At 32.9% G+C, this 17300-nt stretch overlaps 2 protein-coding genes across 9 annotated transcripts; one reads left to right on the top strand and one right to left on the bottom strand.

Annotated features, from left to right (window-relative positions):
• The first annotated feature begins 279 nt into the window (after positions 1-279).
• LOC112284451 (proteasome subunit alpha type-6) lies at positions 280-2925 on the top strand. Of its 3 annotated transcripts, none has more exons than XM_024524242.3 (8): positions 280-482; positions 796-890; positions 1489-1570; positions 1732-1828; positions 1957-2015; positions 2132-2310; positions 2448-2545; positions 2729-2925. In XM_024524242.3, exons 1-7 carry the CDS (start codon positions 407-409, stop codon positions 2517-2519), a joined length of 660 nt encoding a protein of 219 aa, XP_024380010.1. In that variant the 5' UTR covers positions 280-406; the 3' UTR covers positions 2520-2545; positions 2729-2925. The 3 variants fall into 3 exon arrangements, with proteins under 3 accessions (XP_024380010.1, XP_024380009.1, XP_073391191.1); XM_024524241.3 differs by having other exon boundaries at positions 288-482; positions 2486-2545; XM_073535090.2 differs by lacking the exon at positions 796-890 and having other exon boundaries at positions 289-482; positions 2486-2545.
• A 6016-nt stretch (positions 2926-8941) lies between these two features.
• On the bottom strand, positions 8942-14975 carry LOC112284418 (dihydrolipoyllysine-residue succinyltransferase component of 2-oxoglutarate dehydrogenase complex 2, mitochondrial). Of its 6 annotated transcripts, none has more exons than XM_090252123.1 (13): positions 14545-14975; positions 14298-14355; positions 14037-14061; positions 13259-13326; positions 12785-12859; positions 12314-12369; positions 12107-12151; positions 11262-11540; positions 11063-11157; positions 10828-10918; positions 10448-10558; positions 10074-10272; positions 8942-9794 (listed from the first exon to the last, which is right to left on the bottom strand). In XM_090252123.1, the coding sequence occupies exons 1-13, from the start codon at positions 14614-14616 to the stop codon at positions 9727-9729; spliced, it is 1242 nt and encodes a 413-aa protein (XP_090108249.1). In that variant the 5' UTR covers positions 14617-14975; the 3' UTR covers positions 8942-9726. The 6 variants fall into 6 exon arrangements, with proteins under 6 accessions (XP_090108249.1, XP_024379954.1, XP_090108250.1 ...); XM_024524186.3 differs by having other exon boundaries at positions 10078-10272; positions 14545-14956; XM_090252124.1 differs by lacking the exon at positions 13259-13326 and having other exon boundaries at positions 10078-10272; positions 14545-14967.
• Between the last annotated feature and the right edge of the window lie 2325 nt (positions 14976-17300).

Below are 17300 nucleotides of genomic sequence, written 5' to 3'. Positions count from 1 at the left end.
ATGCTGGGTATCGGTAGCACCGTCAACGTCAGATCCGGTAGCAAGTAGGTGAATGTCATTAGAGTATGCAATTTGCACATTGTAGCCGTTCCACATGTCGGCTTTGTGTGCTTTAAGTTCCTTTCAACGTTCAATTTGGTAGACGTTACCGTGAGACTATTCTAAATGGATGACACATGATTTCCTGTAACCGTACAGTAGTAACGGATTGTGATGCGTGTGTCCCTGAAACGTAATTGTCAACGTGCTCCAGATACTGGTTGTGTGGTCTGCAACGGTTACAAGTGACATAGGATGCGAGGACCGGCGGTTAATGAAGGCAAGATCGTAGCACCACTCTCCGGCTACAGTCGGCCCCCATACGTTAGTCGATTGTTTGCGCGTTGGATCGTGTTGACCCTTAAGCATGAGTAGAGGTACAGGAGCTGGATATGACCGTCATATTACCATATTTTCTCCAGAAGGGCGTCTTTACCAAGTTGGTACGTTGTTTGATCTATTCACCCTGTGACCTTAGTGTAGAACTTCAGCATGACTGGAGTTAATGAAACTCCCCTGAAAAAAAAAATTAACATCGCTGGTCTTCTAAACGATCTCCACGCATTTCCTGCCCCTCTGCATTTCGAGTTTGTCAATTTTTAATGTGCTGTACGGGTGCATTTTTGCAAAGTCCGTTTCAGGGCACACTCATTACTCGGGTGATTGACTACGCGTTAATGTGTAAGTTGTGGACATACACAGTAAGAAATGTGTAAGAACATTCCTAAGATCATGTATCTCGTCTTCATCAAGCAGAATATGCCTTTAAGGCAGTCAAATCGTCAGGCATCACTTCAATCGGGGTGCGAGGCAGAGATTCGGTATGCGTTGTCACGCAAAAGAAAGTCCCGGTAATCTATACTTTATCACCCTCAGATATGTCAATTTATCAAACGGCAAGTTATCTTTCACCTGCTGAAGATTTAAATTCGTAACTCTCTTCGTCGTAGTTGTCAATGATAAACGATTGGCCCTAATAAGAGTTGTTCGCTTTTGTAAAACTGGCTTCTGAAAGTGTGTTTTTGAATAAATGGAAGGAAAGTCAAACTCATAACTAAAAGATTAAGGTTTGACTATATGGGTAATGTGGAGGTGAATTTGGACACATAAATTTGTATGAAGTCGATAATCATCTCATACCAATACTCGTTATACTTGTGAAGTCTTGTGTGCGTATGATCAAATAAAATCAATCATATATCCTTGAATTTTTATTTATACATGATCAAGCAACGGTATTCATTTTGTGAGGAAAATCTAAGTTTTAATTCTTTTAAGCAACCATGTAAAATAAAGAACCTTTTCCACCTCACTGTTCTTAAAGCTAATGATCTATTATGTGTCTTGAAACATTTGTCATCTTTTTTGTTACGATGAGTTATCAACTAAGATAGTGCGCACAATGACGTAATGAACTAAACCTTGTCACCCAATGTCTCCATCTTGAAGGACAAGCTTCTCGATCGATCGAGCGTCACGCATCTCTTTGTTGTCACCAAGCGCATAGGACTTCTAGCAACTGGGATGACAGGTATGCTGCACAAATCCTGTTGCTATGTAACATAAACGATAATGTGTAGTAAGTCTGTTCATGTGTTGACCTAACCTGTATGTTGTTGAGGCCTTGGCTATCAGTGAAGCCAAGACCTAGCAAGTATATTGAATCCGTTTTTCCAATTCGTAAATGTGCAGGCGATGCCAAGTCGCTGGTAGCCGGCGCTCGAGCAGAAGCAGCAGAGTTTCGCTTCAAAATGGGTTACGAGATACCCGTTGATTACCTCGCGAAGAGGTGAGCTTTTGTTGGTTGACTTACGCTGCTCTTGACAAATGCTCTGTGCCTTTGTTTCAAATGAACATCTCTTCGATGTACTACTTGAAATTACAAATAGAGTCAAACTTTGGTATGTTTTATGACAGGCTTGCTGATAAGTCGCAAGTGTACACTCAACATGCGTATATGCGGCCTCTTGGAGTTTGTAAGTATTGTTATGTTTTCTTTCTGAGATACCAAAACTCGTGTTCTGTAAACAGTTATGCTATTTTTTGGAAGGAAAAGTATTGCACTTTATTCCTAAAGGTGTTCGTTATACAGCTGCTATGTTCATTGGCATGGATGATGAGCATGGACCTCGACTGTACAAGTGCGATCCCGCCGGCCATTTTGTGGGGTACAAGGCAACCAGCTCCGGAGCAAAAGAACAAGAAGCCGTTAATATCTTAGATAAAAAGTTGAAACACAACCCCCAGCTTTCATACGATGAAACTGTGCAAGTGAGCGGCATCGGTCCCTTGTTTATTACACCCTCTCAATAATGTGCAAAGTTAAATTGTAATTAGGACGTTTTAGATGTTCTGTAATCAACCACACCGTTCGTGGATCCTGCTCTCAAAGACAGAGAAACTCGCAGATCTCACAATTATCAAAACATTTCTTGGAACGTGGCAGACAGCTATATGCGCATTGCAGAGTATCTTGCTAGAAGACTTCAAACCTACAGAAATTGAGGTGGGTGCTTCAGAATGTTTTTGGTCGACCAAGGATTGCTGTTGTTTGATCGCAGACTAGTGGATACTTGATAAACAAATATCCTCGGTAGAGTTCTGTAAAACTTACGGGATTTTTTAAAATATCTGAGCACACGATTACGCTGAATGTGTGCAACTCACTCATCTTCACTGACATTTGCAGGTTGGTGTGGTCAGCCAGGCCGATCCAAATTTTCGACTGTTGACTACAGAAGATATAGATGACCACTTGACTTCCATAAGCGAGCGTGACTGATAGTATCTTCCCGTCAAACTTTCCGTGTGCTTATCATTGTTTCAAAACTTCAGACCTTTACAAAATCTTAAGGCAAACGTTACTTGAAGTTTCTCTTTAGCAAACTTGTCTCACTCTTAATTATTACTTCTCTTTCTTTGACGGATAGAAGTGCAGATTTAGAAGCCGGAGAAAAAACATGGATGTGTATATGCGTCAAAGTGGCACACAAACGAAGGGGTCACTCCACCGCCATGCACTCACGATAACAAGGGTACACATGAGATTGAAGTTCCTTGGGTGGGAATTTTGCACATTTTTCTCACTAGCAAATGCTGACTCCTTCACGACAGATTGGCAATAAGACCACAAACTGACAGAGGGGATGACGTTTAGGAATTTGAGGCTATTTTTCTAATTGATTTCGGAGGTTTGAGAATCTCATTTATTTATTCGTGCACTTGATTTCCTTTGAACTGAACGTGTTGAGAATGTGATGGGGTTGTGTTGTTCTTCCCAAAGCTGAGTTTACAAAAAGCATTACCCTCTCTGATCCTCAGAGCACGGTCTGAATCTGGGTCATGGGGGGAGTGGATCTGATCAATAGAAGAGTTCCCGAGGCTGCAGATGTAACCATAATGGCTGTCCAAAAGATGTCATTCACCACATCGATTCGCCGCATAGTGCAACAATTTGAGGCGTCTTTTTCAGCGTTGGAGTGTCTAAGCCAAGTTGTTAATAAATGTATGCATAGTATGTTTAAGATGCAGTAATAAATTAAGTGAAAACGAGTTGTGTGTGCGAGATTGTTTTAAAGATTTGAATCAATTTATATTGTGCTTTTTGTTGCACATTTGTGGCAATATATCATAACCATGACATTGCTGGGTATAGAAGTGATCTTATGCAAACACTTGGTATGTTGAAATCCAATTTAAAAAACATATCCACCAACTTCAATTTATCATTAAATTTTAATCTAAAAAACTTCAATTTAAAATGTCTTAAGTTGTTTTTATCTCTTAAGTTATTAAAATGATTTAAATTTCAAACACTATAGTTGCAAGACAAAAGATTTTTGGGAGTAATAATTGCCATGAATATATATTTATGTATATAAAAATATAATTATGTAATTGTGTTTGTAATTTTAAAATATTAAAAAAAAATCTAATTTAGAAATATGATAAATTATTTAATATCCATATGGTTTATTTCTTTAGATACATAAAATGATCAAAATTATAAATATAAAAAATAAGAAATGGAAGAAGTGTGAAATAAAGTTTTATCATTTTTCTATTTAATGTTAAAAGAACAATCCTATTTTCTTGCATGGTAAAAAAATTATATGGATAAAAAATTGACTAATTCTTATTTGAATATAATTGCATTCTATTAAACACTATCATGTTTGTCACCTAATAGTTATTGCATAATAATCTATTTTACCAACATCATAATTATAAAATTGCATATTTCTTAATTTTTATTGATTACAGCATAATATAATTTATGAATTAAAGCAATTGGTGGACTATGCTAACCTTAGAAATATAATTATTATTTAATTAATAAAATAAAGATTTTACATTCTTTAAGAGGTATATTTTAGAAGAACTTTGGACATAAATTATTATAAAAAAAGATAAGAAAAACTTTTATAATAAAAGAAGGCAAGAAGAGAAGATTTGGTGTAGAAACAATTTAGAAGAAAAGCGAGTATAAATGGATTAAAAAAAGAAAAGTTTGTGTGAAAAGACAAAGTGGTTAGCTGCCCATGTGTTAAAAAGACAAGGTGGTTAAAACCATCTTTGGTAGTTAAGGTAGTAAGAAATAAAGTAATTTTAGAAATTTACTATAGAGCAGCTATAAATAACTTCTAAGTTATGTTGTAAATATCATTTAAAAATCATAATAAAAAAATTACAATCGATATTCTATTATATTATTTTATTATAAACTTTTGATCTATTAAACAAATTATAAGTGTTATAGGGAAGATTCATAAAGTTCTTCGAGATTCTCAATACAAGGAAGAAAAAAGCTTAAAAGACAAGACTAATAATGACTTTGAAAGACAAAGAATGATCTTTATCAAGGATTGATGTGAATACAAGGATAGCTCCTATATAGAATCATAGAAGGAATATTCTACAATTCTCAAGATGTGAGAATTTAGATGTTTATATTTTTTTTAAACATATGCATGAATTAATCTCTATTTTACAAATAATTTTTTAAAGCAATTATACTTGTATTATTGATGATATTTTTGTTATAAATATTTGTAAATTATTCCCAGTACTTAGTTTCTTTTTCGACATTACATCTTTGTAATAAAACAAATAGATTTTTATCTTCCTTTTAAATATTAATTTGATAGTAAAAAAAATATAATTTTTATACATAAAATAATAAAAATTTAAAAGTCTTAATTCATAACATAATTTTTTTTTAATAATTTGATATTTTTATATCTTTAAATAAAATTAAAAAAATGTTTTATTAAATTATAATAGTATATATATTTTAATTTTAACTATGAAAATATGATCTAATTTCTTGAAAATACTTTTAAATCTTCATTATTCCACTAAAATTATAGAAATATTAGATAAAACTCATTTTAGAATTATTTAAAAAAATCTTTATATATATATATATATATATATACATATTTTTATATTAAGAAAAATATATTATAATTTTATGTAATATATTATATTAATTAAGGAATTTAATTCTTTTGATTAAAATTAATTTTCTTTACAATACAATTTTTAATTTTTTTTATATTTATGTATACATTTATTAATTTCATATTTTTTTTATATTTTTGGATATTTTTTATATTAGAAATAAGAAAGTTAGAAGAAGAAATAGAGCATAGCAAGAAAAAAGAGAAAAAGAAGAGAAGATAAAAAAATAATAGAGGAATAAGAAAAAAAATACTTTTTAAGAATAAAATTTTAGAATAAATGATCTTTTGAGTAATATACTCTACGTATTGTCAAAAATATTATTTTTAAATTTGAATTAAAATAAAGTAATCAATACTTTAAATTAGATTTGAAGAAAAATAAATTAATAAAAAAATTCATTTCTATATTCAAATAAAATATCAAATTATATAAAATATTAGTAATAAATCATACATGATTTTTTTTTTAAATTACTGTTTTACAAAAGGTAGAAATTATATCATTTATTTATCATTTTTATTGATATATAGTCGAATTTTATTATTAAAGGCTATTTTAAATGAAATATAATATTTTCATAGTTGGTACTCTATATGGTATTTAATAGATTGTATAAAAGTAATAGTTATTGGTATGGAAGTTTTTAAAATTATTATTATTATTATTATTATTATTAATACTATTATGTTTAAATTCTTAAGAATTATAAATTTTAAAGTTTAATATTAAGAATTTCAGTATTTAAAATTTGATAGAAATCACCTTATGCTATATTTATTGTCTTGTATTTTTTTTAATTTTTAATTTTTTTCATTAACATATTTACTTTTTTTCTTAATTTTGTGATCAAGATAATATTTTGTAAGTTTTTAGGTAATTGCTTATTAATTTGGATATAAAAGTTAAGACAATTTTGAGTTTATTTTTATTAATGCATGTGATATTTGAATTATAATTCTCAAGCACATCTAAAAAAGTAATATTGTTGTAGATTTATTTTATTATATTTGATATATTTTCTATTATTCACAATATTATTGTTATTTTTTTAACATCGTATCTTTTATCAACTTTTAAATATGGTTCTTTTATAAGTAAAGATAAAATTAGTAACTTATTAAAGCCACACTCCAACTTCGTTAAAGCTACACCCCCCTTTCTACCTCATGATTTATTTTTATATAAGTCCCATGTTCCCCGCTCCATTCCCATCCCATATGCCCCATTCCCATACTCCAACCATAGCAACTTTGATTTTATTCTCTTTTTTTTACATCTAAACTACAACATATTTTATTTTTTATCTTAACAATCACAAATTTTCTTTGTAAGCATAAAAATTTATACAATGTAACATCAAATTAAGAATGAGTTGATAGATCCTAGATAATGTATATATCTTGAAAAATTTAAAAAAGAAATATAAAATATGTATTTTTTTTATAGAATTCAATAAGTTTTATCAATCTAAAAAAAAATTACAATATGAAATTTTGAAACCAAATTATTCATATCATGCTATTAAAGTTGGTTTATAGATGTAAACATTAAATGCATCAGATTCAATTTAGTAATAGGAAGATTGTATATGTACATAACACAAAAATTACTTTTATATAAATCATAAATTCTAAAAAATATTTTTAAATTTATTTTTATTTTTGAAATAAATATTAATAAGACCATAAAAATTTTAAATTAAAACTATTAAAAGAATTTTCTAAAATGTATTTTTTGAATTTTTAAAAATAATTTTATGAGATTTTTATAAATTTTGTAACAGTGCCAAGTATTTAAAAGTTACTGTGCTATAGGAACCACTATGTTTAATTAAGCACATGCATTCATATATTAAAAAAATATAATTAATTAATACTTAATTCTCATTATAAAATCCTTTATCAAGTAATTATTAAAAAACTAGCTATTACTATTAAAATTTTGAACAATAATGTTTAATTTCTATGATATTTTCTTTGCAAATTATTCTTAAATTTACTTGATTATGCAGTATGTTACAAGAGAATAATAGATAAGAAAATTTAGCCATTTCATTGAAGTATATAAGGTAATAAATAAGAATAAATCTATGAAGTTCATATATTTAAGTGCTTTAGAGCAAGTACCATATTATATTGAAAAACTCAAGGTTTAAAATGCATGCTTATTATGAATAGTAACATGTATAATATTTGAATGAGAATGCACATTAAATCTGAAGGACTTCAATAAAATATGAAAGTAATATAAAAATTTTATTTATTTTATAGAATATTATGTTTAGATAATTGAAAAATAAAAAAACTAAAAAACTAAAAGTTGTGTGCTATTTAAATAGACTATATAGATTATTATGTGTATTTAATATCATTCAAAAATATTAGCAGGAGCTTTTTATTTTCTATATATGGATTTAATGTGACATGCTATGGATGGTGGCATGGTTGGAATAGTAGGAAGGAGGGGGAAGGGGACATGGGACTTATACAAAAATGAATCATGAGTTGAAAAGAGGGATATGGCTTTAAGAAAGTTGGGGTGTGGTTTTAAAAAATCCCTAAAATTAAAGTATAAAACATTCTTACCTCCAATTATTATCAAAGAAGCTTAATTTATATTGTGTCATTTCAAAAAAAATCTCTAAGAAGTTAAGAGGTTTTATTCAAGTTATATAAATCTATAACACCACTTGTAAAGTTTTTTTAGAATTGGTCATATCATTTTAGTATTGTAAACTAAAAAATTGATTCAAAATATTCAAAAGGCATAGAAGGCAACAGTTTTCATTTGAATCTAAATTCAATTTTTTAATGAACGTCTAATAAGAATCTACTAAATAAAGAACGTGCAAAAATGTTGATTATAATTTTTTTGTTTGTAGAGGAATAGTTTTAAAATATGGTAATTAGGATGTTATTTTTAGATTGAATATAATAATAATTTAGATGTAATAGGATATGAATGTATTATAGACCAATAAGAAATAAATTGCTATAGTAATTGCTAAGTAACACATCAATAAAATGAGTAATTTGACCATTTACATATTGGAATAAACATTTAGCCTCATCAAATTATTCTTCCAGAAGAAATTGACAGTTTAATGGACTAAGTTTCTATGTTTTGCCTTGACCTCCATTTATTTCATCATACAATTAATAGATAATATAAAAAAAAATATACATATCACCAATTTCTAAGTTGTATTTGCTTAAATGAATCCATGAAGTCCAATCCTCATTTCATGAAGTGTTATACCAATAAGCCATGGGACAATACCAACTAAGTGGTGTAAAAGCCACATACAAATTGGAATGTGGATACATGGCACCACAACGCCCAAAGGTGATAGAGTGCCACCAATGAGGGGGAGGCAATGGAAACATGGAGGCAAAATGCAAACATTGCAACCACACCAGGGGCAGGTACCAAGCTAAAGAAGTGGATGAGATTTATGTAGAAGATTTGTGCGAGAATCGATTCCAAAGTTCCTCAGACCTCAAAGGGAATGTACAGGGTACATACTGCTAAGTGACATCAAGTCCAGTGCCAACTCTAGGTGCTTAGCATCACGGCTTGCAATTAAAAACTTAGTTCTGGTAACTGTTTTCAACTCCATCCACCCGTCGTTGAGATACAAATCTTTTAAAAATGTGTGGCCAGTCTTGTTCCTTGTCATTCCTTCGTTGTAAGTAGTACATTATTTTCAAGTATCAGTGACAAGCGCTGCTTCAGTAATGGTCTTACTAGTCCTAGGATTCTGCTAGGATGCAGAAAGTTTGACAGCATATCTTTGTAAAGGTTGGAGCAGAAAGTGCTGATTTAGCAATACGAACCCCAAGCAGGAACGCCCAGCACTTGAATTCACACTTTGTTCAAGGACTGTTATTAAAGTGCAAAATCAATTTAAGAACTATGGCAACTTACACAGATACCAACCTTCCATCCAAAATCACGATTTCTGATCCAAACACCTCCGTACATCGTGAACTGGTGTTATGCAACTTCTCACCCTCATTTCTCAACAAAGAGTGCCAAGAAATTGGCCCTTCTTCCATCCGTGAGCCTAACATCAAACCTTTAGTTTTTCAACTACCTTAAATATCTAGAAGTAGACGTCTCGGATCTTCCACATTATCTTTCACCGCACGGAGAAATAAGACAGCTTCTCGCCCATCTATAAGCCTGTGATCATACGTGAGTGCCACATACATCATAGGTCTAGCAATAATGTCCTTTCCAACAACCATTGGGCGCTTCACAATAGAGTGCATTCCCAGAATTGCGGACTGCATCACAACATAAAACCCGTCATTATTTGGAAGGCCTAAATTCTGAACACTAAAGTTCGAAACACACAAATAAACGGTTCAATCCACTCAGACCCAGTCCGACAAAATTTGTAGAACTTAAACGATTAATTAAAACTAGTGGTCTTAACAATTTTCGATTAGTATCGATTCTAGGAACAACCTGGAATTTCGGAAATAAACATTTGCATTTCGGTTTCGCTGCCAGTTAATTATAACAAGAGGATATTCAAAAGAGTTGTCGAGAAAGAAATTGACCAACTTGAGGAGGGTTGATAATAGGAGTGCTTATGAGACTCCCATAAACACCACCATTAGAGATAGTAAAAGTTCCTCCCGCCATATCATCAATGGTTATGCTCCCATCATTAGCCTTCTTCCCTAACATGTTTATCATTTTCTCTATCTGTGCAAAGTTCATGCCATCGACCCCTCGAAGAACAGGCACCACAAGTCCCTGAACGAAGAAGATGCACGCATCATTAAATATCCTAGTTCAGTCCATCACGTGCTGTAATAAGGAAAGTTATGAACGGTCTGAGAACAAAACCAAAATTCCCACAGGTGCTCATAAGCATAAGTGCTGGTGTTTTAAAAATATGTATAAACTATTGTTTATGAAGTTCTGAAACCTTTTTAGTTCCAACAGCAATGCTGATGTCAATGTAGTCTCTGTATATGATATCATCTCCATCGATTACCGCATTTACTGCAGGAAATTGCTTAAGTGCACTCACAGCTGCCTAGATTCCACAATAAAGCGCATGCGAGCCAGTCAATAGACTCCCAGTATTCACACCGAAAGTGGAAAAACACCAGCGGAGGAATGTCGAGCGGGAAAACTAGCTTCCAGTTATAAATGTGCCATTTGTATGCGCAGCATAATTAAACTACACATTTCTGTAGATTCTGAACTGCATTTTACGCATTGTCTAGTCATTGGCTATGATAACAGCGAAGAAAATGATCAGATCTAGGACAGTCCATAAAACATAAAGAAAGGTGTCATCACCTTCACAAACCCAGACATAAATCCTAGTTTCACACCATGCTTTTCCAGAAACGTGTCCTTATGTTGAGAACGCAACTCCATCAGGTTACCCCTGCAAACACAGAAACATCTGAGCCTCAAAATATGTAAAACATTAGAAAAAGATAATACTGTAACAGGAAGAACAAATCAAGGGCTCGGATCTAAGCTTCATCTGAACAACTACTTAGCAAGAATTTTCAAGAAAGAAACTTACATATCAAGCTCGTTGAAAGTTGTGAGGAGCGCAAAAGTGTTTTGAGAATCCTTCAATCGAGTAGCCACTCGTTTTCGTAACCTAGTCATTGGAACCTGTCAAAATGGAACATGGATGTCAACTGATACCATATCTCTGTCCCTAAGTACAATCTGCGAGATTCATTTACTTGAAGAACAGAATGCAGAAACACTAGTACCCTTCGCTCTCCGCCCTGAAGCTGAGGTATTGCTGCACGTTTAGGTGATGAAAGGTCATCAGCTTTGGGCGAAGCAGCAGCAGCAGCATCAACCTTTACTGGTCCTGGTTTTGGTGGCGGAGGAGCTACTGTTACTGCAGGAGATGCTGCTGCTGGTGCTCTCGGAGATGGAGTGGTAAATGCTGTAGGACCAGGAGGAGACGCAGCCCTAGGTTCTCCTATGGCCACAATTGCAACTTTCGTTCCAGGAGTAACTGTGTCTCCTTGTCTGGCTAAAATCTGTGATACCACTGCAGCTTTGAATTAGTGCCTTAGCGTACTTGCAGATAATTACGCATGCAAGAGCAACACACCTCCAAATATGCTAAGTATACGACCGTAGTACTACAGATATCATAGGACAGATCTATGTGCATCCATAGAAAAAACCCATACCAACCCTGTTAATAAATTATCAACAGTGCTGGGAGAACGACAGAAATCTGCACATTGTTCAGTCATTCATCCAGTAATCTGGACAAAATGTGAACCGAACTAGGCCACAATCTTCGATTGTAACAATCAACCTGTCTGATACCACAATATTATGAAGACATTGGACTATTGCTGAAGAAGCAGGACTACTATGTTCAATAGACATTGGAAGATGAATTGAGCCTATAGTTGATGCTTTTTCTACTCCTGAAAAAACATAACCAACAATTATAATTGAACTACAACTAGAATCTAATATAACTGCTATCTGGTTTACTTTAACCTCCTGCCGGATAAAACCATGTCAGAAGCGAATGAAAGTTGGATGCACCTGTCGAACTTAACACTCCACACAGGCAAATAAATAGTACCTGTTCGATTCTTCCAGCGACTGAGCTTCGCACATCGATTGTAACCTGGTAAGAAGACGGAAAATGAATGTTTTGGTCAAAAGAATTGTCATCAGTTAGAGGGCATCAGTTGAACTGACTGTTTTCGTAGTCTTCGAGGGCCGCTTGGATATGATTCAACAAATTGACATTTCTCTTGAAGAACGTCAAGAATAGACATGAACAGACCTTATCGGTCTCAATCTGGGCAACAATCTCATCAACCACCACGGAATCCCCGACATCTGGAATCCCACAATCAGCAACACACTAGGTGAAACATAAAGTCAATTCCAAAATCAGAAGGAATGTGTCTACACAAAACATATGAATAGAGCACATATGTGCTCTTTGCCATGGGGACCACCACGACATGACACTGGTTCAGTTATCATGGAACGTACCAAAAAACTTTTACCTCAGTGTTTTTAGAAGCGCGCAACCACTACTAGGTATTTCTAAATAATGCAGAGATTAGCCATTTCTGAGAAATCTCATATTTGACCAATAAAAGACAAATTAAATGTCTGGATACGCCAAAATCATCAATAGCTTTTCCAACCATCAAACCCAAACTGTTACAACGATTCATGCATGATGTTCTGGCGTGGGGCAGTCTAAACACACGAAAACAATCTCGCGCAGATTGCAGCTGCTTACTCTTCAATACTGAAGCAAGGTTGCCATCTGGCACTGAATCTCCCATGAACGGAACAACGATTTCGTTGGGGGCACCTGAAAGTAACAAATTCGAGGACATTGCAACGACTTTTTAGTCTTCGCATACAATCAATTGCAAGAGTAAGTGACCCGAGGAGTACCAGAATACATCTCAAACCTTAATGTTAAATTTTTGTTCATTACAACATCCGTGTACAGTTCCAATAGATGTTTGCCATGGATTATTAACACACACTTGCAGAAACGTGAAAACAATATTTCGATAGCGCTCTCCAAGCATATTATTTTTAATCAAGCACCGCTTTGGACAATCTTAAGTTTGCTCAGTTTTGACATTCCAGAATCATCAGAATGGCTGGACATACAAGAGAAGGATTGCTTCCGGAACAATAATGGTTGGGCATGACACAGGTAATTAATGTGGTGCTATATAGATATGAAATTCATTATCACCCTTTACATCTGCATAGCCTCTGTTCCACCCCAGCCAAGCTGGCCTTGTCTTAGCAGCAAACAGAACCCTACATATTATGTGGTGATAAAGCGGTCAGTTAAATTCACCAAAAGCCTTGCCGCGACCTTGTAATTAACATCCTGCATTGTGTAAATGTATCTGTCTCACTGAACTAGATGAGTATACACAGGCATGCCTTATTGCAAGAAACATATAGCCCACGATGATCATGTAAGTCCTTCAGCACCTATACTTCTCGTTGCTAGCTAATTTCAGAAACTAGTGCAAACAATAAGATCAATTACAAGTGCCTCACAGACAACTCATAGACCTCATCAAATACAAAAACTTACACCAAATGTTCAAAACTGAAGGTAAAACTGAGGGCTTGGAATTTACGGATGGATAATAGGGACACTAGTTTTCAGTGACTCAACAAGAACACTACCATGGACTGACGCAGACACTCATGGTATATGAACACCTGGCTAAAGATGATCTCTTGCCCAAATTCCACGGTTATACGATACGTGTACCACTTCGAATTTGCCAAAAGTTTAACAACAATTGATGTTATCGAATAAATGACCACGATATAAGCTAAACGAGCCGCACTTATCATGCAACAAGATAAACTAAATTCAGACCATCATATCTAAATACATGAAAGGGCAATTCCCTGCTACTTAGCTAAAACTAAACGAGATAACGGAGTCCAACATAACCTCAGCTGAAACAAATCAACAACAAAGAGAACAGGATTCCATCGGATTATACCTCAAACCATTTCGCGGGAAGATATCTGCCAACAATTACGACATAAACAGAGTTGTGAGAAGCAATCCATAAGCCCATAGAAATCGAATGAGCTCAATGCATTCAATCCACACAATGATTTACTGTACACTAAAATCACAGCAAAACTTAATTTCATCAAATTACAATTCACTGCCAGCAAAAACGACATCGAAACCTAAACCGTATCCGCACGGCGAGGTGTATTACCAATCTACAACCTGAGAAGAACAAAGTAACCACCTGAAGAAAAAGCAGCAACACAATGCCGTAATTGTGGTAACGTTCTCGAAGATCCCCTCTGCAATCACGATTACAAATGCACGCACATCAAAAACTTCTCTCTCGTTACCTCTCCTTCACGATTACATCTCCAAGGGCAAAACGCAAACTAACAATGCAGAGCCATACACAACCAAACCATCACAAACTTCAATCAATAAGAAAACAGACGAGACAATTCCTCGTGTTCCTCGCTTCCAACCCGCACCTGACGAAGCGCGATCCGGGACCCGCGGATGGCGTGGGTCCGCAGCAACAAGCGCGCAAGAGCTCGCTCCATGAGCTCGACCCAATGCAAACCTTCCGCCGCAAACCGGCCACAACTTCTTCTGCTTCCTCCCCTCGCCCTGCGAAACTCGTCGACGTCGGCTCTAAACTTGAAAATATGCAAAACACCGTGCGGTGATGGATCTGTCACCTTGGGAGTCTCCAGCTGCGTTGCTACGATCGGTGAGGCTGCATGGAAGGTGGACGAGATTAGGGCTTGTGGCAATGGCTGATTAGGCACATTTGTCTTCCTACATTGGGCGCTGTTTGGTTTGGTTTAGTCAATCCTAAGATTCAATCTATACCTAATCAAAAATTGGAATAGCCTAATCGAATTTATTTCAAATAATGGAGTTCCAATTTAAACTCAATCAAATCAAACCCTCCAAATTGGATTCTTATACTATACAAATTAAACTCTTCAAATTGGATTCTCTTACTATACAATCATTTATGGTAATTTTGGTTCCAATCCATATAATGATTCACATCAATGTTTGGCAATTGCATTTATTTCCTAATTTAGTAATAATTGATATTTTTTGTCAATTACTAGTATGTTGATATTATCTTGTACAATCTAATTGTTGAGTTAATTAGGTTGTATTCTTTCAATCTCCATACAATAAGTTGCTTCTACATTGATTGGAATTTGAATTTTAAACTATTCAAAAAACTTTAATTAAGAGTAATAGCAATTTTTTTGCTTGGAACATTGGTGTGTTATAGTTGGTGTGACCTTAGAATGTGTGTTCTTTATTACTATTAGTTATCTTCAATAGAAATGACATTATATGAATGCCAATATAATCTAACACAATTTGAAATAATAGTAGATAAAGTCTTTTAGCAATTGATCTCTTTAGCAATAATATTTGCTTTTTCTATTAATTAAGTTTTATTTTTTATTTTTTATGTTGGCATTAATACATATCTTTATTTTATTAATAATGGTTTTTGACATAACTTCTTAAGTGAGTATGATGTAAGAGCAACTAGAGCTTAAACTTCATTCTTATAAGAAGTTCAATAATGTATTCATTAAAAATATTGAATTTGGAATTGTTTCTATGAACTTACAATTCTTCAATCGTAAAACATTTAGATGCTTCAACTTTTCTAAAGCTTCTTTATTGAAAATTTTATAACATAAACTGCCCACAATGTCATTACACATAGTTTTTGACAAATCTATATATAACAAAATTGATTTTAATTTACATGATTTCTTTAATAATATAATTAATATTTATTATACAACTATAATATTATTCAATATATTCTCTTCAATTTTGTAGTTCAAAAGTCTTAATGAAAAATAATTCATATATCCAATATTACTTTGCATAATATTCTCTTTCTTATTATAAGATAAATCTTTCAACTATCATACAATGAAATACAATCAAATTAAGTATTTCAACTTATTAATTTTTTAAAAAAAATCTCATATCATTATAAATTTAATATCAATATAAGATATCTTACAATTATTTGTATACTATCATATCACCTTAAAAATTAATGATACAATATCATACCTACAAATATTACATATAAAATATTTGTCATCATTCTTGGTTGTATGCATCTTTTTTACACGTGTCAAGTTAAGTACCTTTGTTGTGAATTTGTTAATTTGTACCATGCTCATTTTTCATGTACTTGTGCCTTTATATGTTTTTCTTATTTCAACAATCATTCAATTTATATCTCATAAATGTACTTGCATTCTCATAATTCCAACTTCATCAATTTTCACCAATGAATGACTAATCAATGTGTCTAATGTATCTTCCATATCTTCCTTTAAACCCAATCTCTCATTGTTTGTCTATATTTGCAATGCTCTTTCTTTTGACATCCCATGTGAATACACATCATTAGTAAAAAAAATAACAAATAATAAAAAATATGTATTTTTTTTCAACTTTTAATTGGTCAAAGCTTACTCTCAATATTGTCCAAATCTTATGGTTACTATTTTCTTCATCTTCATCCATGTTTCTTGCTCTTTTTAACCTTTGCAAAGCTTACATCCAATATCTTATTCTCTTTTGTCCTGTCAAAAATGTTGCCATAACTTTTAAGCTCAATGATAATCCATTAAAAGTTTTTACAATTTTTTTACCTACATCATGAAATTCTATAGGCAATTCAACTTCTTTTCCATGAAAATGAATAATAAATAATTCTAAACTTGCATCATTATTATTATTATATGTATACTTTGAGGTATACATATATAAATATTTTATTATTATTATTATTATTATATGTATAGTTTGTCATTGTTATCTAATCCATTCTATCCATGCAAATACAACATATTGCCTTTATATCTTATTTGGATAGCTCTAATAACTTATGTGTGTATTCATGTCTACATAATAGTTGATCTTCTTGGAAATATACTTGCACAAACAACCACAATTGTTATACCAAAACATAGACATTGCACATGTATCAAGGATAAGAACTTGATAAAGACAAATAAAGAAGTGAGACTTTTCTCAAAGAAAGATGACAAAATAGAAATAACTCAATATGTATATTAAGAAAGAAAGTAGAATGGCTATTGCCAAAAGACAAGAAAACTAGAGACCCTTGAAACTAGACTAGAAGCAAGAAAGGAATTGACAAGACTGAAGTGGTTTTCACTCTTGTCGCTATACATATTAATTAATTAGGGACTTT

The sequence above is a fragment of the Physcomitrium patens genome, chromosome 7 (assembly GCF_059467195.1).
Source record: "Physcomitrium patens ecotype Gransden chromosome 7, ASM5946719v1, whole genome shotgun sequence".
Taxonomy (NCBI): domain Eukaryota; kingdom Viridiplantae; phylum Streptophyta; class Bryopsida; order Funariales; family Funariaceae; genus Physcomitrium; species Physcomitrium patens.
This window is presented reverse-complemented; position numbering and strand designations above follow the sequence as displayed.

What these genes read in the sequence shown, in the direction of transcription:
- LOC112284451 (XM_024524241.3), top strand. Translation starts at nt 407, where the DNA reads ATGAGTAGAGGTACAGGAGCTGGATATGACCGTCATATTACCATATTT. An exon ending in TCACGCAAAAGAAAGTCCCG is followed by an intron (nt 891 to 1,488) that starts GTAATCTATACT and finishes TCCATCTTGAAG; the next exon opens with GACAAGCTTCTCGATCGATC. An exon ending in CATACGATGAAACTGTGCAA is followed by an intron (nt 2,311 to 2,485) that starts GTGAGCGGCATC and finishes GGAACGTGGCAG; the next exon opens with ACAGCTATATGCGCATTGCA.
- LOC112284418 (XM_024524186.3), bottom strand. Translation starts at nt 14,616, where the DNA reads ATGGAGCGAGCTCTTGCGCGCTTGTTGCTGCGGACCCACGCCATCCGC. An exon ending in ACTTTCAACGAGCTTGATAT is followed by an intron (nt 10,919 to 11,062) that starts GTAAGTTTCTTT and finishes CTGTGTTTGCAG; the next exon opens with GGGTAACCTGATGGAGTTGC. An exon ending in TTGCTGTTGGAACTAAAAAG is followed by an intron (nt 10,273 to 10,447) that starts GTTTCAGAACTT and finishes TTCTTCGTTCAG; the next exon opens with GGACTTGTGGTGCCTGTTCT.